The following is a 25,579-nucleotide window of genomic DNA, read 5'->3' on the forward strand; positions in this document are numbered from 1 at the left end:
AAGTCAAAAGGGCAGACAACATTGCCTGACCTGCTTGCAGCAACTGTTTCAGCTCCTTCATTCGATTTGCTGATCCTGATTTCCTGTAAATGCCTTCTGTGTAGAGGCCGTGCATCTCCACGTACTCCAGCAACTTCTCCATGACGATGGGGACTGAATTTCTCTCACTGGTCAGGGAACTCACACACACTCCAAAATGACGTGGTTCTGTGTCCTGTTCATTCTGGAATTGACACAGGTCAAGCACTGTGAATACTTGCTCCCAAGCTAGAAAATTCCATTGCTTCATGCTATAATTAGCTTATGCTTCCAGAAACAAAAGCTGAGTGTTTCATTCTAGCTGGCTACAAGCCGTTGATCACAAGGCAGATTTCCTGAGCTGCAGCAATGAAGAAACCTTATAGTACACACAGAAGGATTTCTTTAACAGTTTTGTCCAACACAGCGCATACATTCTAATCAGAAGTTCCCAAATTAGCTCAAGTATCACCTTTTAGAAGACTGTTCTCTATCTGCAGCTGCAGGGCCTGCCTCTATGTGCAGACAGAGAAGGGAACTGTTTAAGCAATTTTTATTCAGTGCCTGGACATTCACTGTTCATCTGCTGAGGAAAGAAAGGCAGCATTTCGCATGCATCACTTATGGTATCACAGTTCTGCATCCCAGATCTACAGTTCTTACCTTTTTTCCACAGGATGTACAGCTGCTCTGGATTTTGGACATGCATTTCTTGTGACAAGTCAACTTGCAAGCTGGAGAAAGAAGCAATTGTTACAAGCCTTCCAAATCACATTAGAGTATCTTGTCTTATTCACTTACTACATAAACTGCAATTACTGTTCACTTATCTGTACCAGGCAGTTACAATCTGCACATACTGTCAACTAAGTGGCACAAATGAGGTGTTTTAACTTACCACTGCAGAGACAGGCCTTTTCCATGGGCCAGATGTAGGACGAGCAGTGCTCACACGATTGCCGTATGCTCACTTGGTAGTTTGTGAATACATGGCCACAGTGTTCCACAATCTGGTGGGAGACAGGAAGGAACTAATGGACTTTTTTTGCCTTTTTAAATTATTGTTCTTAATAATTTTAATCTATCCTACCTGATATTTTCCACCTTTATTTTACAGTTACAGCTGACAGCTTTGACTTCAAAACTAGGTTTCACCCTATCTTATGGCAGTTGGGTTTGCTGGATTATTTTCTAATTGATTGCCTGCCTTGGTTAAGTGCAATACATTCATCAGTGCAATACCACAGTATCAGCTATAGTTTGTTATTAATATTTAGTAGTGTTTTCCTTTTAAACAGTTCAGAGACTGAGAAAGCCATTAGGTTCTAAGAGATGCTATGGACAAGGATGGAAATGCTTGAGTAGCACCTGTTATTGCTTAAGCAAGATCTTTGATTTATGGAAACCAGTTTATATTATGTCGTAACTTCATAAAATAAGTAAGTAACTTAGCATGCAAAATAAACAGAACTTCAGTACAACGTCAAGCTCTTCCAAGAGTGTTTTCCTCTGTGTTCTGAGTGCAGCTGAGGACTTAGATCATTACAAAAAGAAAGTACTCACTGCACGATCTTGTTTTCGTTTCTTCTTCTGGGCCTTGGTTTGCTGCAGTGGAACATAAAGCTGGCATTAGTCTTTGAAATTCATACATTCCATTCCTATTTTTTCCCTATTCCGTTTCCCAGATGCTAATTCACCTCCAGATATTTGAGACACTATGCACATATATATGTACATAAGTATATACTTATGTACTGCAGCTTGGTATGAGGATTGTCTGAGCTCACAGTGTCAGCTTCCTCAAAATCACCTGAGCTCACTGCATGATGACAAAGCAATTCCATCTCTAAAACCTTCAGAGAACTCCTAAGTTTTCAAAGAAAATCCACAAACACTTTAAGATTCTAGAAATACTAAGTTAAATAATGAAGAATTTCAAAAGGTGTATCAGCATTCAGAATTTGTTATACACATGATTCGCGTATGGAAGCTGTTTCCCAATTAATGAAGAATGTGATGGAAAAGGTTTCTGAGGTAACACAGGTTCCTTATCCTAGGAGAGTAACATTGTTTAATCATCCCATAAGCCCGTAACAGAGTAAGTTTTATACCTTGGGCTGCTCAGATTCTTCTTTTTTGGTATAGCCTCTGATGAATTCATCCAGAAGGGATTGGAAGAGATTCAAAACTAGCTTGACTTCTTTCTCTTCCCTTTTTTTGGCCAGATTTGTAACTAGAAGCTGGTAATTTTCCATTAGATCTTTGTAACCAACATGGATTTGCCCATTCTAGAGAAGGAAAAAAAATATTATTCGGAAGACAGTCTTCCTTTTGGATACCATTGAGGAGGTTTCATAATTTATGTGTCTAAGCTCAGAGGTGAAAAAGCATGATCATAATTAAAGTGAAAGATAACAGCCCATGACAGAAACGAGCCAGCACACTTCCCTACTACACTGCAGAAAGGCATTCGGCTGAGACAAGGCAGTGTCAGAAGAATACTGGAAAAGCTGTTGGCACCTCTCCTTGGTTTTTAAACAGAGCAATATTAAGAGGCTGAAGACAGTAAAATCCATCCATTCCTAAAAATAAGTTGCAGCTGAGTGAATGCAAAAAGGGAAATAAAACAGTCTAAAGATTACAGCAGAACTGTGAAATGTTCAAGTCTAACATTCAGCTTTGAATTCTACGCTAAGAATTGCTGAGTTGCTTTGTTAAAGAGCTGTAGGTCAAGCATTTCGACTGCACACAACTCATTTATTTCCTACCAACTTTTCACTTTATCGAGATTTACTACTTACAGGAGCAGAATACATGGTCTTGATGTTTCCTCGAAACTTCTCTGTGGCTTCAAAAAACAAACATTCAACACCAGACTTCTGGGAGCGCAAGTCATTGATCTGGAAGGCAAATACACCTGCATCAAATCTCATTCAAACAAGAACATCCAACCAGTGCTAAGCTTCAGTTGCTGGGCTTAGTCATGTATGACCATTCCAGTCATTTAAAACAACATTTCTTAATGCACTGTGATATGATACAAAATAGGAGAGCCAGGTAGTTAGGCTCTAGAGAGATCCATTTCCTTACAGCTTGTGCCTTTTTTAACTCAAGTTTTGCTGCCCACTTGTTTGCAAACAAACTAAGAAGTAACAGGAATGCCATGAGTATTTAATGTAATATTAAGAGACTTGAAGGAATAGGAAGGGCCTTAATACAGACCTAAATTCAGTCAAGCTACCAAATCAATTTCCCTTTGCTTTAAATCCTAATATAAACTTGCACCTAGAAAAGTAGTCTTTAGAATTCCACACAACCAGAGAACATAGACTTGAATTTTTAGCACAGTTGAGTGCCTTTTACCTTATTTAGGAGAAACTCATCAAGATGTTTCAGTTCATTGGCGTTTGCAATCTCACGGACCATGGAAGCTCGCCAGTTCTGAGACACACTTGAGATCTTGCTGATCTTTATAGTACGGTTCTTCTTTGTTTTACTGCTCTCTTTCAAATGGCGCTCCCCTGCCTGGAGCCGACTGGACTGTCCTGAAGAAGCTGGGAAAGAAATGAGTTTGTACATTAAAGCAGGATGACTGAATTCTGCAGTATTTGCTTCCTCAGTAGCCATGCAAAACATCACAGAAAAGCTTATACTAGCAAGCTGAGGATTAAGTCACACAAACTCACCTTCTGAAACTTTCTGTGTTCCTCCTGTTTCTGGAAAGAGGACACAAGACACAAGGGAGAGGCCTTCTTCATCAATCACATCAGGACTCTCCTTTGGAATTTTCTTGTCTGGCTTTTTCCCCAAAAGTCTACGCAAAGGACTTTTAAAAGCAGACCTGAACACAAAAGCAGATACAAGTTTGTCACATTAGTAATGGAAGCTGGCCCTACTACAGGAAAAGGCTCTTTTAACAGTAACCTGTAATAGGATTAACCTTTCTTGTGTTTCTTACTCTAAGGTCCAACCTAGAGAAAACAGAGCAGCACAAAAAAAATGGAAAGACAGTCTGAAAGAACATGTGGATACTCTAATATCTGCTAGATTAGAGCATTATCTTCAACATACAGCAAGATAACACAGCACACATCCAAGACTTCACTTCTGGCACACAAAGCTCCCAAGTTGCAGAATGCCAGACATGGGAGCAGGCCAGGGAAACAGCATTACATGCTTGCTGGGTTCTTCAGCTTTTCTCTCGGGTGTCTTATTTCTCAACCTGGATGACAGCACACTAACAAACCTTTGATCTGAGCTGGATGGTGGTTCTTAGGTTAACAAGAAAGTTCAAAAGACAAGCATTAGCAAGAAGCAGAGAATCTGTTCCTCACTAGGGTCAGATATCACCCTTACGTTAACAGGAAGCAGCAAGAAGAGCCACTCGTGTAGCTGATGTCAATACGTGTCTCTGCACAATCACAGTCTCAAAATGCCCAATTCAACCACCCACCAGAGGAAAAATCTCCTTTTTTCACTTTCTTAAAGGCAGGTCACACACAGAATACATACTTGGCATCTATTTGCTGACTTGCTGGCTGCATGGGACCGGCTGTGTCCGAGGTAGGCAAGAGGTCACTGGGCCTCTTTTGCCCAGGGTATTTCTTGTTGCCTTTTTCTTCTTCTACTGTATCTGGCGATTGCTACAGTAGAGAGGAGGAGTCAAAAAACTACATATTGAGTGAAAGAGATTCTTTAAATGGCTTTCAAAACTAGATTAGTGGAAAAAAAAGTTTGCTTCATCAAGACAAGCCCCTTTACCCAACAGATATTAGCTTATTAATGTAAAAGCCAAATATATTTAATGCTTTGATCCAGGGCCCATTTACTACAAATTAAGTTTTCAAATTGTTGAATAATATTTCCTAATGAATTATTTTCTATGGATATCAAGCCAAAAAAATATGAACCTGAGAGGAACACAGGCTCACAAATCTTTAGTATCTGTAAACAAGAATAATTAAGTATATATATGCACAATAGCATCAGTACCTGACTCATGGCAACACACTGGGCCAGTATTGAAAGATCACTTAATGAAGATGAATTCCCCTTCTTTCTGCAATGGTAGAAGAATTCTGTTTCAGAAGACATGTTTTATAGAAATCTGTAGCCTCTTCATATTTATCACCTTTAAATAACCCACATATCAATGTTACATCTGAGAGAGAATCCTGATCAACTCTTCAACTCACTTTTAAATGCCAAATATACTGGAGAAGTAAAGAAAATAATGGGTATGTCAGATTTCCTACCACATCCGAGGGATGATGCTTGCAAGCTGCAAGTCACTAAAACTTTGTTTTCAATGAACAAAACACATATGAAAACAAACTCCAGACACTACTTTAAAGTCCCACCTCTCCATTTGAATTCAGCAAGACAGGCTTTGCACCTTTTGTTAGCTTCTGAAAACATTCTAGTCATACAAATTCAACTGCAGGACTGAGGACTGGGAGCCAAGAGAAAGCAGCAGTTGTTCATAGCTGTACTTTCTCCCACCACATGGCCAGATAAGACAGGCTCTCAGGAGCCCTCCATTCATTTTTTAATATTAAAGATATCTGTTTTCTGACAAGGTCAAATAATTAGGAAGCTGCTCTTACTCTAGCTGATCCTGAGGAGACTTATCCACACGCATTCTTTCATCCAAAGACTGACTCAGCATATCATTCTGACCAGCATCCGACTGTCTCTTTCCCTTCCACTTCTCTCTCTTGTACTTTAGCTTCCCTGGGTCATCCACATATCTCTGGATTGGGGAGGAAGTGGGACTATCCAGATCTTTGGTTGCCTTCTGAACAAGACGTTTGTTTTTATCTGCCCAGCATTCAGATGGAGTTTGAAAGCTCTCAGTAGCAGATAGATTCAGTGGAAGATTTGTTGGTCTTTCAGGGCAGTTAAAGCTTTGGCTACCTTTTATCTGGTTATTTTGATTCCCTTGTGTTTTCATTCTATCAACTGTCTTATCTACTTCTGATACAGGTGGTTGCTCAGGGCTAGAACTACTTTCTTTTATCTTGCTTGACAGTGGCATGTCTGAAGTAACTTTTTCTTCAATTGGACTTCTCTCCCCCTCCCTGCTTCCGTGAAGAACAGGATCTTCTGCTGTGGATTTCTCTGGCATTGGAACAGTTTCCAGGGCCTCTTCAGAAGAGGTTTGCTCTTCGTGGCACAGTAAAGATGGTCCTTCGAGGGAAAACAGGACATGCTTATTCTGTAACTCGTTATGTTCCAGCCCCCTCTGCCGGCGAAATTCCCGTTTCTCCCGGCTGTTTGTTACTTTCTCAGAGGCTTCTGTCATGTTCTTCTGAGGCAATGTGGCTTTTTCAGATGAGGTTTCGGATTGCTCATTTGGAGTTTGATCTCCATCCCCAACAGCTTCATCCAGCTCTGACTTGCGTGTCACAGGCAATTGATCGGTTGCTGGTTCACTGTGCTCATCCTTGCTCAGATCATTGTCCTGATCCTTCTGCATTTCTCCCTGCTTTTCTTCAGCTTTCTGCTTTTCTATAGCCATTTTCTGAAATCTGTTAAGAATTTGCAAGATGAAAACACAAATATTTAATGCCCAGGGGTTAAAAAAAGTACCAAACTGTTTAAATGCAGCCTCAATAGCAATACTGACACGAAGTACAAATGAACTTACAGTCCCAGTATGACTGCATGGAGGTCTGCTTGTTAGGACTGGCATGCATCAGTGCAGCTCAGTTGAATAATGCTTGAGTACAAAGCACTGAACCAGCTTCCACACAGCACCAGCCATTTGATACTGACTGCAGCATCACGTGTATTAACTATATTTGTTTACTAAGTCAACATATCACACAGAAACCGAGTGTGGCAGGTGAAGCCAAATAGCACAGTGGTTAAAAGGCACATTTTCATATCAGATTGCTCATCTTCCTTTACCTCTTACGCTGTAGATGACCTCTGACCATGGCTTGCAGGAGACAAATCCTCCTCTTCTGCTGAAGGTAGCATTTTCGCTCCCTGTATCTTCGCCATGCTGACTGAATATAAATGGCAGCATTATTCCTTTGCAGTGCCATCCTAACACATCGGGAACGCCAGCAAGCCTAAGAAAAGAGATTTCTAAAGTAAGGGAAGGGTACTCAAAGGGTGATGTTATTTGAGAGTGTTGGTTGGTTTCTTTTAGGAAAAGATGATGCACAGTTCTCAAAGGTACCTGTAAGACAACGGCTGCCTGCCGTGTTCTGAGGAAGCGTCTCCTTTCTAAAACCATCCTGAGCCAGCTCTGAAGGAGAATGATTTTCCTGATCACTTCTTTGTGTAGTGTATCCTGTAGCCTCTGCCGCTCAGCCTCTTTCATGAAAACCTGCTCAGTTACAGAAAAGTTCATCAATAAACAGTTAACAGGAGCCTTACAGCCCCCACTGGAAGTCACTCTGCAAGCTAAATAATGGATAATGAGAATGTTTCTTACTGAACCAAATCTTACCAGCTGACAGCACACCCCAAAAGTAAAAGTCCTTTTGTTTTACCAAATCTCAGTGTTTAGATTCTTAAACATACAACTGTACTTGCAGCCTTCAAATCACAGAACTCTTGTAAATTAAATGCCAATGGCAGCAATTTCCCTAAAGTAACACCCATATGTACAGAATTGTACTGTATTGCAAGATGGCAGGTTGGCATCAAAACCAAGGAGACAACTCCTAATGTCTGCAAGAGTTAAAAACCCTAATTTAAATGCAAAACGCAAGGAGCAACACCCATAAATGAACTGCACTAAATTTTGCTGTGTACAGTGTTTCTTACTGGCTTACAGGAAGTTTCACAGACCTTGGTCTTCCCTATTTGATAGTAGTTTTCGTTCAGTTTTAGTTTATTCAAATAAACACCAATGTCTTCCTTAGAGGCTTTGGCATTTTTGGGCAGTAACACCTGAAACTGGTCTATGAATTCCTGTGGAAAGCAGAGACAGGAAGAGATCAAAGTTAGAAGGCAATGCACAAGTTTTAGCTTTATTCTAGAAATCTAGTTAAGACATCTAAGGTGTATGGATTTGAAAGCATTTATTTCTCACTCCAAATTGAGCTACTTTTTCCTACCCTGTAAATCATAGGTTTCATTCAGCCTCCAGTTAAAGATCACCCATATGTGATCCATAAAGTTAATTTAGAGAAAACTAATTCACGTATGGAGACAGTAACATGCAGCACTAATTGCTTATAATTGCTTAGAACAGCACTCAGAGTGCTTTCATGCAACAAACAGAGCAACTTATTGGTACATGACTCACACAGTAGATTAGATTACAACTTGTTACCATGGAGGCTCTAAAAATTCATTGTAGCTTTGACAAAGTTCATCCCAAGCTGTCATGAGCTTCGTGTGAAGAGACACAAAAGACTCTGAGGCAGTGAGTTTATTTTGCGAAACCAGATATTTCTGAAAGCATAATCCACTTCCAGTTCCTCACATACCTGGAATGTGTATTTGGCGCTGTAGCCAGATCTTCTGATTCGCACAGTTTCTAGCATGCCAGTGTATCTTAACTGTTGCAGCACCAAGTTTTCATCAAAAAGCATCTCTTTCTGAAAAAGATCAGCAGTCAACAGCTAGTAAATGCCTGAAGAGTCCTATTTCTGTCCAGTAGAGAAAGCACATTCTGTTTTCACACCCTAATTACCCTTCACCTTCATATAGAATGACAGCAAGCAACTCAAAAGAGATCTGTTACAGGGCTAGAAGACTTGGGTCCTCAGCAGCCAGCTCAGCTCTTACCTTCTCAGCATTGGAGCGGATGCAGCGGATGAAGAACGGCTCAGCTTTACCCAGTGTCTCCAATAACTTATTAAGTGAAGTCTGAAATGAAATATTCAGAAACATTTTTCTGCTGCTGCTATCAACTGACAGCAGTACAGCTTCTTCCTCAGAAATAAGGTTATTTCAGATCTGATGGCCATACAAAATCCTATTTCACCCAGTCTAGAGGTTCTCCCATCCTGCACGTCAGATACCTGTATTTGTTTCTACCTTTTCTCAAGATAGTTAAAAGTGGGATTTGCATATGCTAGAACAGTAGCACTAGATCTGTGTATGAGGCTGACTGGTACAGAGAACTAACACATTTCATAGCATAAGGGTAGTCTCTAAACGTAGTCTAACTTTATCCAAGTAATAAACCCTACTTCAGACAAATCCTGAGAATAAAAAGCAAGTTGTTTTTCAAGCAAGATCAGCCTAGATCAGACCAGGAAGGTTCCCAGGAGGTCAGGGTGCACCCAGAGGTGTGTTCCACCATATCAGTCACCTACCTGGAACTGTGCACTTATGCTAGGGGGTTTCTTCTTTTTGTGTAAGTGCAAGAGGGATTTTGTAGTTCGATCATGCAGAGTCATGCTTACTATGAGCTTCAGGGATTTGGAATCCAGTAAGTTCTAGAAGAAAGTTTTCACAATCAGCAAAGTGCAAGTCTCTTCACCGAAGGGGAAATATTTCTGTCTGCATCAAAATGAGTAAGAAGGAAGCCAACCACCTAGAGCTCCACGTTCAATGTCATGTTACACTTCATGATTATTCCTATTTTGGACCAAAGCATCTTCTTTCCACTGCCCCATCCCAAGAGTGTAAGGTGGGATTTACAGTGAACTACATCCTCACTGCGCTTGCCTTCCATGACTTCATTAGAAATAGCTTTATGTACTTATGGCACCTCTAGTCTAGTAAACAGATGCCAATTCACATTTTTTTCCTGTTCAGCAATTCTTATAAAGGTGAACATTTACCTATCCTTCAGATTGCCAAAAAGGAAGTTTTGGAGGATAAATGATATAACTTCCCTATACTATGAAACAGTATTTTCTGGAGTGAGTTCTGTCAATCAAAATGAACGTTCACAATGACACAAAAAACCCCCAAACTCAACAACCAAACCCAAACCAAAACCCAAGAGAATTCTAAATTTATTGAATTACCTTAGGAATGATCTGCTTTTGTTTGATACCTCTACTTTTCCTGTCAAAATATTAAAGATCATTTGAGAAAAACAATACACATGATTTTTGGTTATTTCAGCAAGCCATATGTTGGTGCAATTTATAAGGCGAGAGGAAGGATAGAAGAAAACGAGCACGACAGCATCAGGGTGTGTTCATGCACATCTCTCACAAGTGATCAGTGCAAGAAACGCAAACTGCTTCGCAACAAGAATTACTCTTAAAGAAACTCTGTAGGTATTGGAAGCTTTCAAAAGTGAAACATTTTCTCTTAAAGCTATTAAATCCTCACTGTTGCATACACTATTTTTGGGCAGGTTATTCTATGTAGCTAACTGTCCAGACATTTGGCTCTCATCATAACACTAAGGCACTATCAAATAAAAAAAAATACTTGATTCAGAAGTTACTGCTGCTTGCACCAGACCCCTGTGAAAGTACTTAACTGCTCACAGAAGGACAACACATGCCCCAGTACTCCACTTACAGATTCTGACAGGTCTGAGACCATCCCCAGAGCCTCCCGGGGCACTATAAAAACTTCAGGCATAGCTTTCATCCATACACAGACCACGAAGCTCTCAGAGACAAGGCTGTGGTTCACATCCTCCTAATTCTAAGCATGTTAACTCCATGATGTAAGGCACGTTCCAACTCCATGCCATCCAGTTTACATTTATTTATTACACAATGGACCACAGATTGATTTTTACACATGCATAGGTGGGCACATGTAATGAGTTTTAGCCCAGGAATATACACAGCGCTAGCATCCTGAATTTCAGGAAACCATTAGCTATAATTTGGGAGAGATTTCATTGTCCAACATTTTGCAACAATAAGCTTGGCATACTTGGGGTTTTACAACAAGTTTACACGAAAAGTAGATTTAACTTTCAGCTAATGCCACGAAGCAACACGTTCTCTATTGCCTTGATATTTTTTAGAAGGAATTCTTTTATTCTTAATTGTCCTGTTTAATTTTTTGCAGCAGACAAGCAACAAACTTGGAACCAGCATATTTTTTATGGACTAAAATAACTGCTTGGTTATTGTTGCACTTTCAAAGCAATACCCAGAGCACCAGAACTCACATGAAGTGGGAGCGGTGTTGAAGCCGGCTGAGTGACCGAAGCAGCTTACAGGGATCATCTCCCTGCCAGGGAAGTCCTTTTATACTTGCGATGATTTGTTCATGCATGTCTCTAAAATGATTCACAGCAAAACAAAGATGGCACACAAAGACACAAGCCATAGGAGAGGGGAAAAACGAAAAAGGAGTTAAAATCCCAAGAGACCCCATCACCAAGTGTGCTCCAAACAGTGGCAGGTCAATCCCAGACTACTTTTCCTAAGCATTCTGATGTCAAGTCAGCACTTTATACACTGTCAGCATCCTAAAATTTGATCTTCAGGGTTCTCATACTAAACTTACTCTCTAATTCTACCTTTATTATAAATTCTTGAGATTTACAATTCAGAGAACAGAGGGTACGTAATGAGCATGGAATCTTTTTGTTAAGCCAAGTAACCTTTTCAGAAAGATATAAGCTTCTTTATAATCAAGCAGTAAATATTTTTAGATATAGATTTGACTACTAAAATGAGGCTGCTTAAGCAGACTCACATAAGAAAAGTTAAAAACCAGCTGTTGCAGGAGTACTTGGTGAAATTTTGGGTTTCATTTTCACTTCCAAACTTATTCACACATTTAGCTTTTCAAAGTAAGCCTGGGATGGTCCCTAATTTGTGGCAGATTCCATAATTTAAGCATGCACCGTGCTTGTGAAGTGCTGTGTCTTGGCACAGAACTTACCTTCTTTACTCTCCAGAGAGGCACAAACCAAAAATAACAGAAGCATAAGAATCACTTCTGACTGTCAGATGCTATCACCATTCTGAGCTGCTTGCTGAGGCAGCAACATTATTACAGACAGCTGCTTGCTTCCCTTGGTACCTCTGACCATTTTTGAATGCCAAGACTTTGTTTTAAGACATCACCAACAGACGTGTTAAGCTATAGCCAATTCCTTCACTCAAATTGTATATGTTTAGTTCTTAAGCTACCACAAGTGACAGAGACTGTTCAGGCTGAAGTAACTACGAAGCAGCATGAAGTCACTGCTTTATGTCACTGCTTCATGGCTCCAGTTTTACACAGAGTGTGCTCAGAAGGTCAGTCTGTCCAGGAAATGTGCCTCCCTGGCATTTAAGTGCAGGCCTATTTCTACTTACTTCTTGTTTTCATATAAAGAAATGATGTCTTCAAAAGCATTTATATCGAAATCCTCAGAACAATCAAATGAGAAATCAAGCATTGAGCAGCTGTAAAAGGAACATGTATAAAACCTAAACACTCCATAGGAAGGCAAACTATGCCCGTACAGAGCAGCATGCGGAGGCAGTTCTGCAGGGCTTGCCCTGCCTCCTAAAAGGCTGTGAAAAACATCAATGCTCCTACAGATCCTTCAGTGACACAGACTGGCTGCAGAGGAATACACAATGCTAAAAGCAACATATACCATGCACAGACAGAGAACTCAAAAACCCAGTGGTAAATGGAACTGGAGCTATGCCACCAACATTTGGAATTGCTGGGTCTTACATTAAATAAGCCAGAGTATTGTTTTGATAGTATTGAAAAGGCCAAATGAAACAAGACAGAAGAAATAAAACTTGCTGTCCTTGTGGAAAGATCGAGTTGACACCTGATAGATGAAAATGTGACTTGGCAATTCAGGTTTTTTCCCTGACAGGGGTTAAGTACGTGTTTCTCACCGATAAACTTTTTCAACTGGTGTATTTGACCTCTGGAGTTCTCCAAGGGGAATTCTGGGTCCTTGACGTACCACTCCTGTTATGAAATAATCAACAAGTTGGATTTTGACAAAGATATGAGCATAACAGACCAAAAAAACCCCCAAACCACCAACTGCAACAAGCACGATAGCTATCCAAGGGCCTGGAATTTGTGTCTAGTACTTCAGCTGTTGGGCTAGACCACTTTGTTTCTCAAACTCCCTACTTCTAAGAAAGCAAACTGCAGCTGCTTCAAAAATAGTCTTTAATCCTGAGTACTCATTTGAAACTTCAGGGAGGCCCAAGAAGATCAAAACCAGTGACAAGACAAGAATCCACGTTAGAACTACTAATATCTTCCCCAACTTTCACAAATACGACTTCAAATTTGGCACAGCCTGCTGGAAAAGGTGCCCTTATTGGAGGAGGAAGCCTGAATGATCTCTGCTAGAAGAGTGACAAATCTCTTTGGTGCATGAGTGTTAAGCCATTTTCAAAGTGAGTTTTGTCCTTCGTGCCAGTGTTGCCTTAAACTAGTTCAGTCAACAAGCACTAATCAATTGTATGGGATTTGAAAGGGTTCCCAGAGCACTTTTTCATCTAATACCTGCAGTCTTCTGAGCTCTCTGGCGCCCAGCTTCTGCAAAGACAGCCATTGCTTGAATAGCCGCTCGCAGAACAGCCCAGCGGAACACGGCCACGGGGTCCATGCCGATCAGCTCCCGAACATAAGCGCTCTCACTGCTTCGTAGTAAAGCAACAATATCTGGTCTCATGTAATCCATATTTTTCTCTCTGAAATCCTGCAAAACAGGCACGTTGAGGCACAAGCTCTCAGGAAAGCTGTGTTTTGACCCAAGATATTAACTGCTATTCAGAATAACTCACTGTATAGTTCTCACTATAGTGAGCGTTATCCCCCAAAGGATACCAAAAACCCAACCCCAACGTGCATCTGAGGACACATCTGATACAGTCCAACCCCAGCAAATTTTCCACACCCTGACAAAAACTGTCAGAAAGCAAGGAATCTTTTTTGGTTTTTTGGGCTCATCGGATCTATCACCTACTTTTATGTGGTATTTAACTTTCCCAGCAAAGTGTCGAATAATAAAAGCAGGCTCCATCACTGGGGTTCCAACAAAAAACTTGTTCTCCTCATGCTGCTGTTTGAATTTTGCAAGGAGGGTTTGGTTCGTGGCATGTGGAAAACTAGGAATACAAAACAAAATAGGTCAGCTATTACATTTACTAAGGTGCAAGGTGACAAATGCCTATTGATCCTTGTGGAAAGTATGATATTGTGTAAGGCCTCTACACTTTAATGGAGACTTACACCCCTGCTTTGAATCTTAGAGACAGGCCTAATTTCTGGACCAAAACCAAGCAGCTCCACTCACTGCAGAATATTCTGAGGTTTCAAGTGCGTCAATGCTTCCTCCCACTTCACCAGTCGAGTATACTTAGCACCACATTAACTATTTACCGTATTTGCTACTTAATGTTCCAAAGACTTACAGACATGCATTTTCCTTTAACTGGAATGCCATGGTAAAACACAAAAGTAAACATTTCTAAGTTTGCTTGAGCCAAAGTTCAATTTTAGCATCGATTTTTATCACCACCATACTGGAGTCATTAAAAACAAAGCAGAGCATAGAGAATAGTCACTAAGATGACTCTTTGCTTCCCACAACATTCCTCCCCTTTTTAGAGTGCTGTATTTCTGTTCTCTTTCATAGTCCTTCCCTCCTCCCTGCCACACATTTGTTTTCAGAAGACATTTGTTGCTTACTTGCTTTCTTCATCCAGAAGATAGAAGAGGCCAGTGGGCTTCTTGCTGATTAAGTGAATGCACGCCACATTATCAGTATAGTCAATATTGTGCCAAGTGATCCCTTCACTCTTATATTCCTCCTGTGTAGCTCAAGAAAATTCCCTCATCAGTTCAGTGCCCTGACCTTTCATGTCTTTTGGTCTAAGCACTTAAAATACATCCTTGGCGAGTTGAATTTGTTAGTTCAGGCAGCAGAAACAAAAACAAGGAAGACTTATAAATAAGAACAGAACAGCAGGAATACTGGGGCAGATCAAAGGTCCATCGAGGCAGGACACTCAACAGCAGATGCTTGGATTAAAACTATTTAAAAAGCAAAACAGCAAAAAGAATGTTTTGTTGTGCCTTCCCAGCAACCAGCAGTCTACAAACTTGGAGTTAGACATTACATCTACATCATTAAACCACAGGTAGATACATATTGGAGGAATTTAAGTCTATTTTTCTCTTCCATATTTCTTACATTATGAGAACTTATGAGTATTTAATAGCAAGTTCCAGAATTGCCAAACTGCACTGTCAGACAAAAGAACAGAAGTTTCAAAACAGGCAGTTCAGCCCCACACAACATTGACACCAGAACTTCCCTGAGGAAGGAACGTGTACTGCTTAGGTTCAGAAAATGTGGAGCTCTCTTTGACAAGAGAATAAGAAGCTCTTCTGCTGAAATGACAGCGCATCAAATGTTTGACAGGACAAGCTTCCCATTATGATGTGGAAGCAAAATAGCTGGTTTTCTTAATGCTGCAAATTCCCATAGGGAAAAAAAAGGTACTAATGTAAAAAAAAAAAAAATATCGGAGAGAAAATTAACTAAGTTTTATGTTTAACAAAAGACAAAGAGCAGCGCTCACTATTCTATAGGATGACGATGATAAGAACTGGATTATACAGTCTGCCTAATGACAGGCTGCTCGGAACCAAAATGCCATTTTCCACACACAAAAAAGCCTTTCTTTAAAAAGATATAGACATCACCCCTGAGGGCCCTCAGGCTGCAAGAGATACAGGAAGTGGCTCATTCAAGGATTAAGCTTAATTTGGAAAAAACAGGGCATTAGAAAAAGGAAAACAGTGTCACTATTTATCCTCGTTAGCCTGGATGGCCACTTCTAAGTTACAAAACAGGGACCTCGACATTATGTTTACATACCACGTTTGCATGTTTGGTCATTTTCTCCTTTTTAAAATGCTTGTTTAAAGTTATCTACATGCTGTTGACAAAATACCAAGTCGTACAGAATGACTTCCTTCTTTCAGCTGAGTGACCTGAGAAGAACCTTTTAGCACAAACCAGACAGAAAATTCCAAGTCTAGTGCAAAAAAACCCCCAAACCTCAGTCTAGAAACAGGATCTGTTAGAGCCTGCAGCACTCCATGGGCTCTGTAAGAAGATGATACCATCTGCAAGCAACTAAATCAACATACCCCAGTAGCATCAGGATTTCAGAACTACTGCCAATATCAGCATTCAGATGTGTCCCTTAAATGCAGTCAGGTCAAAGGGGCAACAAAGATATTTAATAACCAGTAATAAATATTTAATAACTAGTTATTAAATATTTAGAAAGTGACAAAAATAAGAGAAACTGTTTCTGGACCATTAAAACAAAACAAAAACCTGGAATAAACACCTCAGCTACAGACTTCCAAAGTTTGCAGTTTCATCTGACTTCTGGCTGGTATCGCCTGAAGGTCTTTTTAGTTTCTTACAGTCAGGCAGAAACATAATACTAGCCCTCTGAAGAAAGACCCTGCTGTCATTAGGACATGTAGAGCACTAAATGCAGCAAAGCTACAACCTTCAAACAACAATAAGCAGTAATGAAGCAAGAAATTAAAAATAAGTCTCTTGGAGCTATACTCAAGCAATTATAAAAATCATGCCGTGTGGTTTTGCAGAATAGTGACTAAGTTTGCATAATATATGATAAAACAAGGTTTTGTTTCAGCAACTTTTATTTCTTACCTGTTCCAATTTGAAAATATGCTGATTGAAATAATACTGAAGCTGCTCATTTGCATAATTTATACAGAACTGTTCAAAACTGTTGGTTTCGAAGTCTTCAAATCCAAAAATATCAAGTACGCCAATGGACAAACACTAAAAGAAGATGTGGAAAGCTAGTTAAGCAATCTGTCACACAGCGACTTCACCCACAGCTAACCATTACAAAAAGCACTTTTGCAGTTATGTTTATGGTACAACCAGATGATTAGATACAAGCATGGACTTCACAAGAATCAAAACTTATCCCAGGTATCTGAACACACCATCTATAGCATTGTCCATTAGCTCCAAGTACACAACTGTCTACAAAGAGTGGCTTTTGTGAGAAACTTACTGTAACAGATTCTTCCATGTCCTTCTTATTAAGGAGTGCATGATTAATTCGCAGGACAATCCAATCAAACAAAGCACTGTATAAGGACTTTGCCATTGAATCACGAGCTGTTATTGCCTGCAAGTGAAACAGTGTTCAGACCTTTGGTTAAAAAAAAAAAAAAGCATTTCTAGTTCAGACTAGTATCAACTCAAAGGTTACAGTCCTAGCAGAGACAAATAAAGCCAACATTTTCCTTTAAAGCTAACTTCTAACTTTCCAAATGGCCCTCACTAAATGTGAAAGTGTACCACATTAGCTTTTTTAATCCAAAAATAGTAATTGCAGTTATTTAAGATCATTCTACTACTGTTCTTTTACTCACCTCATTGAGACTATATGGCAAAATAAGCTTATCGTTAGCAGTCACAGTTTTTCTTTTTGTTAGCACCTCTACTAGAATTTCCCGTTTAACCTTCAAAATAAGCAAGAACGAGAGTTATTGTCACCCTCAAACTCCCAATGAGCAATGTGATAGCAACAATGGACATTCAGTTTCCTCAGAGAAGCCCAAGCTCTTTGACAACAGCCACATTTATCATTCATCAATAGCTTTACAAGTCCTTCAACTTCTTTAGATTATTCTCAGCTTAGATTCATTCAGATGTTTCCCTATGGTGGCAAAGAACACATCTCCACTAAATTCATTCCTGCTCAGCTGTACGATTAGCGACTAACCAAATTCTATTTCCATGCTATGGGCTATATTCCATCCCTAGCCCCAACAATTTCACCTATTTCACCTATTTCCCCTCCCCGTAAACTTTGTGGAAGTACCATAAACCAGATCTAGACACAGCAAACTGGGCACCAAGATATCCAAAATGCTGAGGCAGAGCATGATACAAAGGTGTATCAAACATGAGAGCTAAAGAGAAGTACTCTACTTTCAAAAGCTGGGAAAGAATGTCCAACACTTCTGGAGGTCCCACTTCCAAGCCTTCATCACGACCTGTAGCTTTCTTCTTGTACGTAACGTTGCCCAAATAAAGAATAGCTGAAAGTACTGCAAAAATCCTAAGGAAGAAAAATTGAATTTCATAAGAGTTTTTCCTTACTAGTTCATTACCACAGGTTAGCAGCTTAATTCTGCTTTCAAGAATTTGTCTGCAAGTCCTCAAATACTCATAGAATCATAGAATAGTTTGGGTTGCAAAGAACCTTAAGACCGTCTAGTTCCAACTCAGTTCACCTTGCTTCCCACTGGACTAAATGTGACCCCAACACACGTGTAGTTTATTGCAATTCATCAACATTAACTAGCCAGCAGTAACAAAAGCTTAAACAATTCTACTTACTGGTTCTTTGTTGCTGAAAGGAAGCCAACCATCTCCATGGCTTGTTTTAATCTTTCAAAGTCATGCCGGAGATCTTCCCCATCTTCAATTTTCAAGTTATGCTGGGAAGAGAGATCCATAATTAAAGGCAAAGAATGAAGCCCAAACATCATGAAGAAAACAAGTATAACATGTTGTGCTGTCTTTCACCTTTAGCACAACAGACAGACAACACTTATCAATGCATGGGTAAATCCCTGTCACAGATTACCTGATTGAGGTAGAAATAATCTTCAGGTTGCTTGAGGTGAAATTCTTTACGCTCTTCCTCATTGGCTCCAAGTAGCAAATAATAAAAGACATGGTAGTTCCTACAAAGACAGTAAATCTCTCTCTCATGAAAATAGAATGATTTTTCTTTTATTCCATGTACTTTAGATGATCTTAAACCCTTGCAGGGATTGTAATTGTGTTAGCAAATTGTATTGATCTCTTACCTTTCATCTTTTTCTTGAGAAACCAGGCGAGATTTTTCGAGCAGGTATTTTTCAACAACAGCCCTAAAGAGTCACAAAAAATGAAAGAGCAGGATGAGAGCAAAAGACAAGACCCCACAAAACGTCACACAGCAACTGCCAAGAGAGTTCAAATAATGCAATTTGCACTAAAGCATACGAGAGAATAGCTTAGTTACCATCTTCAATCTAAACCAAGAACTTCAGTATGCAGAATATTGTAACTGGAACAGAGAGGAACACCCATGTCGGGTGCTTGGGTTCAGTAGTCATAACTGGGAAAGGCAGACAAAGCTAGGAAAGTGCTGATGAAAATTTGTAAGCAGAAACTAGTATGTAGAGTGCTAACAATATGTTATCCACTCAGATTAACAGTTATCTGACAAGGAATGCAAAGACTGCAAGACACCAAAAATATACTGGATAACTGATTCTTAATCTAACAAATGTTAGATGTTTTATGACAGTGCATACGTCAGCCTAAAATGGAAGCCAGCCAGAAACCCTACGGTTTGACAAAGTAATCTCCTTCAGTGATAATCTAAACTCCTTGACATGTTTCCCAGTGAATGAGGCCAAAGTTCAAGCAGCTTTTCCTCATGCTGAAGACAAAACAAATGTATTCAAATTGTACCTAGTTCAAAGTAAACGTGGTACAGAGCTGCCAGTCACTTCTGCTATTGCCATTTTGTAAACTGCAAACAGCAAGATGACCCAAAGGGAAGACACAGCAGAGCACACAAGTCAGTGGTAGCTAGTGACACTCCAGAGCGCGGCAAGCTTCTGCTCCAGGCAGAATTCCACACCAACATTAGGTATTATGGCCTTGCACCTGAACTAGCCCAGGTACATCTTGACAGCGTGGGACATAGTGCCGCGAATTTGGCAGATACAAGCATTAAAAATTAAAGATGCATTTTACAAAGCAAGATCTGGAAGAAATGATTTTATGCCTTGATGTTCGAGAAGTCACTACACGAGTATTTGCACACAAATTACTAATATCACAGAAAACGTTTGGACAAAATTCTTCATTTGAAGTGAAAGTGCCCATTACTAAAGAAGAGTGAAGCATAACTTTTGATTAATATTGAAGGACGACAGTAATATGATATTATAGCATTTACTATGAGGTAAAAAATATTAATAGAATAGAATTCTAAGACTCAGGTGTGACTATCATACATTTAAAAAATGCAAGTATAGAATATCTCATGTTTGATCTTCAGAGAGAAGCACAGATTTCAGCTAAGTCAAATAAAACCATAATTTTATAGTCTTCCTTATAACTGGTGTTTAGATTGTTTCTTTACAATGGCTTCCTCAAATCTATTTCACTTCTCTCAACTCCTCTTAAAAATTCAGATCTTCTGTTTTTAATTGCAAAACGGAAATGACAATGGGTGTTGTGAAAAAAAGCCTTCATTTAGCATGAAGGTAAAGATGCAGCAGCAGTCAAATTCTTAACCTGACACGGTCATACAGCAAGATAAGAACATTATCCATCACCTGATTATTCCACAACGCTCAGCTAGAGCCTTGAAAACTCCACAGCAGCAAACTATTCTCACAAGAGAGCAACCTCAACAAGGCAGCATTTTATATACAACAGTCTCCACCAATTCCTAAATGCACAGAGATCGACCCCAGCACCGCTTCAGACTGTACTTACCCTCGGACAATACCATTCTCTAAGTAGTTGACTTGAATAAACTTCCCAAAACGACTGGAGTTATTGTTATGTGCTGTTTTTGCATTTCCAAATGCCTGTAATAAAGCAGAAAGACTTAATTTTTGATTAAACTAAATATGCTAACACACAGCTTTTCCAGCTTTTCTGTTCATTGTTCAGCCTCCTGTTAGCTTGCAGAATAAACATGAAATACTAAGGCAATGGCAGCATACAAACACCAAAAAGGCAGTTTAAGAAGCCTTCACTATTCCTTACAGCTCTATATACGTTCATTATTTGCCCCATGCAATAATATTTGATGGACTGAGGGAGGGGAATAATACACTTAGATATTTCTCAGAGCACAGGAAAGGTAATCACAGCTGGAGTGTGTAAATCACCCTCAACACTAACAATTATGACCTTAGAGAGGATATTCAGTAGGAAGACGACAGCACAATTACCATGAAATTGCCTCCCTCAGTCCACAAACTACCTCCTATTCCCTAATGTATTGCTCCCACTCAAAAAATCCACAATGAACACAATTTTTCTTTAAGTGAGAAGGGAACATGAAGATCTCATTTCTAAAGTCAGCCCATGAATCTTCCAAGTTGTGTAATCCAAAAACCAGGAAGACAACAATCAGAAAGCCTTTGGTTTACAGGACCACGTCACTCACTGGCCAGTTAACTCCGCTATGCGCCACTGAAAAATGTAGTTTCATTATGAGGCATCAGGAAAGGGGAAAAACCAGGGATGGCACAGACCCTAATTGTGCATCTGTAACACTTCTGCCTGCATCATGAGCCCTCTGATAGTTGCTAGTATACACAACAAAAACATCCTTTGCATGAGCCACACTTAAGAACTAGAAGGATAACTTGTTACATCCAAAAGTCCAATAGAATTAGTTATTGGGAATGTCCTTAACTTTATCAACTCTTAACTTCAGAGAAACTTGTGATCCTTCTAACGTGCAGGAGGCAATCAGCACATAGAGAAGAAAGCCTGTGTAAAATACAACTGTCTGGAAAGCGACACTGCTCGGTGCAGACTATCACCAGCAATTCCTGCCACAGATATTTCCTCTTCCAGCTCCAAGCAATGAAGGCCTCCATTAGGAAATCCGCCTCCCCTAATATAGAACATTCATGGAATGATTTCACAAAAAATGCCACCCTCTTCCTCCACACACACATCCAGAGAATGATGGACATGAATACTGTACACAACATTGAACTGAACTTTTACACACAGAACTGCCACATTATGGTGTATATCCTGGGGAGTACTGGTTTCATGACAGTCAAATGTCTGCTTATTGAAACTCTTCCCTTTTTTGGGGGGCATTTTGGTTTGTGGGGGTTTTTTCAGACTACCTTAAGGTCTGCAGTGTGACACCCAGATCACTATGACTAAAACAGGTTCTCGAAGCTCTCTTACAAGTAGATTTCTACTGGGGGCTGCCCAGCATTCAGAGAACTTGAGAAACTTCTTATGAACTGGGAGAACATCCAGAATTCTTCAGACAACTGTTACTTCTGACCTAAAGGAAAGAGCTAAAGGAGCTCTTCCTGTGCAGGGTGAAAACCCAGCAGCATGGTTTTCTGCTGTAACTTCACAAAAGTCAGTGGGTTTCTAAAGAGAAACTTTGTGTCCAGCACTGCTTATAGGTGACTGAGGCTGAGTTCAACCTTCTACTTTCTAGAGACTGTGCTACATGTGAGATGATACAAACAGCATCTATCCCCAATCACATTTTCAAAGCATCGACCAGAGTCATCAATATCTTTTTATAGCTACTATCCACCAAGTTATCAGCCAGATGGGGTTTTTAGAGCCCCTTTTGCATACACATGCATATTAATGTATGCATAAAACCCAGGTCAATTCCTTACAGCTACCAATCGTCATCAAACCAAAAGTGGAAGTCCAGTAACATCAGCACAGCAAATACTCTGCTTTGTAAATCAAAAGCCAGTTCCTCCCAGCTGTGGCTCTCTGAAGAACACCATCCAACTTCCCAGGTAGTGTGGTAAGAAATCTGTTGGAGTGAACTTTGCCAGGCTGCAGAACAGTGCACTTGCAAACTGATTCCAGAACAAGCTTGTTAGAAAGTTGTTTGAACGAAGGCACCAGTTAACTCCCAGTTTACTAGTCCTACAGCAACCAGTATAGCTAAATTTGCCACATTATCTCTTAATAACAAACATTTGGCATTATAGAGTTAAGAAATCCCAAACCCAGGCTTCCTGAAAAACTTTTCTTAGTGATTACTCATGTAAGTAATGAATACAGTTTAAAACTAAAGGCTCTTATGATCTCATGTGTCTGGTATTTAGTCAAAGCATACAGCAAATTCTTAAAAGCTGATCTAATATTAACAGTTTTAGGAAAGTTTTCATGTACTGAATGGTTTTCTCATAAGAGCCTTTAACATCTACAACTCTTTAAAGAACATTCCAAGTTGCTTAACATTTTGGGTGGGGAACTTTTTTGGGGGTAACACTTAACTTTAATCACTGCTACCACACTCTCCAATATACTTTGAAAAGTTAACTGTATAAGAAGTGACATTCCTGCCTAAAATCAGAAAGGTGCCAAAATTTAATGTGTTAAATGGTTTGGTTAGATATTAATAGTGGTTAAATATCCTCACCCTACTGTAGCTTTATCCTACAAGAATAAAAGGATTACAGATAAGAATGAAGCTCCCATATCACCTAGCTATTGTTCTGCATGGAAAGCATCTTTCACAGCTAATTCTAGCCAGGTACTCTACATACATAGCTCAGATCCAAATGAAATATCTCCCTGGTTTGCCTTTACAGAGCCACCTATGCCTTTACAAAATAAATTCAGAAGATGTGAGTGGACAAGAGAATTTCAGCTAAAGAGAAATAATAATTTCTATAACCAAACCCATTTACTGTTTTTCCATGTGAGTCCACGAGGAGACAGTAAGAATGAGGAACTAAATCTAAATCTCTCCAATGCAGAACACCAGATACATAAAAAAAGAGTGTGAGTCAAAAATAGCAGCCCAAGGCCAGCAGGAATAAGAGTTGGGATAGCCTATTCTGGGAGCCAGGAAGTCATCCAACCCATCCTCTTACCTTGGAATGCAAGAGGCATAAACTGAAGTCTGCTACTCACAACTCCTACAACAGTGCCAGCTTTGAAAGTATTCAGGAAAACGCCAAATTCTCCTTTTATTTGCTGTACAAAGAAAACCCCAAACCACACACATGCTCCTATCATGGAGCTCAGGAACACAACTAAAAATCTCACTCCATTCATTCACAAGAATTGCCAAAATCTGAAAAAGCCATCAGAGTTCCTATGCAAACCACCCTAATCCATGGCAGAACCACCACTGCACAGCCCAATCTTTCAACGTGCCAAATGACACCCAAGACCCAAATTGCACACCCTTGAAGAGGAAATGACTGCTTCAGAGTTGAGCTCAGTTTAGTAGTGGTCTTAAACATGCTGCAAAATATCTGCTCATCCACACAGAAGTTGCAGCGTGCAAGGTAATTCTGCCACTCTGCAGGTTGTATGATGCCCTGGGGAAGTCCAAGCAATCCACATGATACGACCGCATGAAGGACAAGGTGATCTTTTCCCCCCCTCAAGAGATGCATGCAGCAGGGAGAAGTACGCAGCAAACTTCTACCAAAAAAACTCAGTAACATCTAACCAGCTGGAAAAAGGAAGTTCCATTCCTCCTCTGACTATGATTCTTAAAACAAACACATGCAGATAATAGCCTCAAAACAACTACTTTCCCTTAAATAGAACAGACTACACCCACTAAATATATATATACAGACTTTTATGGTAAATCCAAATGAAAACCAGAGCTGAAGCACCATTCAGCTTAAGTCTATCTTATACCAAAACCACAAGCTCAACGGGACTGTAATAAAGCAAACAGAGCTGACAGCAAATTGCTTTACTCTGTTTTCCATAGAAAGGTAAAGCATCAAGGTTTACTTTCTACAATTTAACAAGCTTTTTAATATGCTGAATGCTAGAAAATCTCATCCCCACACCCACCTGATTATGCTGACAACATTCAGATTTACAACTGCCTTCTTTAGAATGCTTCCTTATGCTTAATGAATGCTTCCTGTTGGACTTTCCGTTTTATTTGGGCCTTGATTCTTTCCAAAGAATAGTTCAGTGCCATTAAGAAATCTTTAAGAACATATCCAAAGGGAAAAAAGCAGTGCCTTTTAAAATACTACATGAAAAAGTTCTGACAATGCCAGTATTTCCACCTGTCCCTCCTCTCCTCAGCTTCCATTGCAGAGGAAAATGAACTTCCAGCACACTAAGCAACTTCTGTCATAAACCCAGGATACTAAGGGTTACAGTTAACAACAGACAGAAGCCAACAGGACCTCTGCTGCCAGAAGAGGAAGCTCCAATTCTCTCTTACATGTCCCTTGCCACATGCTCCCATCCCCCTGCTCCATTTTCAGCCATTCACTAAATTAATTGGCTTGAAGAATCTAATCAGTTAATTTAAATCTCCAAAGTAAGTTCAGTCTTAAACTGCACACTCTGCATTTTACATTGGAAACATGCATTTTAAGCCATTTTTCCTTGATTAAAGGAAAATACAAATTTCTTGGAAACTTCTGAAGTGTGTATGGAAAGGCTTAATTTTCTCATTTGAGACTTCAAACAACAAAGGTTTGATTCATTATTCCAAATTTTACCCAAATAATAGTTCTCAAATGTAAATTCCTTCTTAGGACTTCAACTGTAAGTAAACTGAACTTAACGGTCAATACCAGAAGGCAAAACTCCAAGTCAGGGAGCTATACTTCAATCACTAAATTTAGAAGAGGGTGAAAAAGTCAGGAGTATCTTAAAACAGAGCCTATCTTTATCTTCCTATGAGTTTTAAAGCAACTGCTCTTCATTTGAGATGACTTATGTTAGCCTGGAGAAACAATTAAAGCCGAAGTCTGAGGGCAATTCCTATAGAGCCAAGGCACTGTATGTCACATGAACTGTTGAAAACCAGCACAGACCACATCTGCAGGCTGTGCTGAAGCATTGCTGTCCATGCAACAAGCAGCTAAAATATTAACA

The 25,579-nt window shown here is 39.7% G+C and overlaps 1 protein-coding gene across 8 annotated transcripts in view; it reads right to left on the reverse strand.

The window, feature by feature from the left end:
- Nucleotides 1-25,579, reverse strand: part of MYO9B (myosin IXB) — a 43,814-nt gene that overhangs the window by 5,303 nt on the left and 12,932 nt on the right. For 6 of the 8 annotated variants that reach the window (XM_030509639.1, XM_030509644.1, XM_030509636.1 and 3 more), the window contains exons 3-33: nt 20,468-20,562; nt 18,778-18,840; nt 18,552-18,651; nt 18,302-18,402; nt 17,891-18,020; nt 17,329-17,418; nt 16,965-17,081; nt 16,589-16,723; nt 14,578-14,699; nt 13,853-13,994; nt 13,390-13,585; nt 12,762-12,837; nt 11,078-11,188; nt 9,963-10,002; nt 9,303-9,425; nt 8,770-8,850; nt 8,469-8,579; nt 7,825-7,947; nt 7,208-7,357; nt 6,931-7,097; nt 5,625-6,548; nt 5,011-5,077; nt 4,531-4,661; nt 3,705-3,859; nt 3,382-3,572; nt 2,820-2,918; nt 2,130-2,306; nt 1,582-1,623; nt 917-1,028; nt 682-752; nt 31-223 (exon numbers count right to left, since the gene is read on the reverse strand). In XM_030509639.1, coding sequence (XP_030365499.1) covers nt 31-223; nt 682-752; nt 917-1,028; nt 1,582-1,623; nt 2,130-2,306; nt 2,820-2,918; nt 3,382-3,572; nt 3,705-3,859; nt 4,531-4,661; nt 5,011-5,077; nt 5,625-6,548; nt 6,931-7,097; nt 7,208-7,357; nt 7,825-7,947; nt 8,469-8,579; nt 8,770-8,850; nt 9,303-9,425; nt 9,963-10,002; nt 11,078-11,188; nt 12,762-12,837; nt 13,390-13,585; nt 13,853-13,994; nt 14,578-14,699; nt 16,589-16,723; nt 16,965-17,081; nt 17,329-17,418; nt 17,891-18,020; nt 18,302-18,402; nt 18,552-18,651; nt 18,778-18,840; nt 20,468-20,562 — 4,435 coding nt within the window. Of the gene's footprint in view, nt 1-30; nt 224-681; nt 753-916; nt 1,029-1,581; nt 1,624-2,129; nt 2,307-2,819; nt 2,919-3,381; nt 3,573-3,704; nt 3,860-4,530; nt 4,662-5,010; nt 5,078-5,624; nt 6,549-6,930; nt 7,098-7,207; nt 7,358-7,824; nt 7,948-8,468; nt 8,580-8,769; nt 8,851-9,302; nt 9,426-9,962; nt 10,003-11,077; nt 11,189-11,799; nt 11,803-12,761; nt 12,838-13,389; nt 13,586-13,852; nt 13,995-14,577; nt 14,700-16,588; nt 16,724-16,964; nt 17,082-17,328; nt 17,419-17,890; nt 18,021-18,301; nt 18,403-18,551; nt 18,652-18,777; nt 18,841-20,467; nt 20,563-25,579 lie in introns of all 8 variants that reach the window. The other 2 variants (XM_030509640.1, XM_030509641.1) reach the window with 2 other exon arrangements.

Source organism: Strigops habroptila, chromosome 20, assembly GCF_004027225.2.
Source record: "Strigops habroptila isolate Jane chromosome 20, bStrHab1.2.pri, whole genome shotgun sequence".
In the NCBI taxonomy this organism is placed as follows: domain Eukaryota; kingdom Metazoa; phylum Chordata; class Aves; order Psittaciformes; family Psittacidae; genus Strigops; species Strigops habroptila.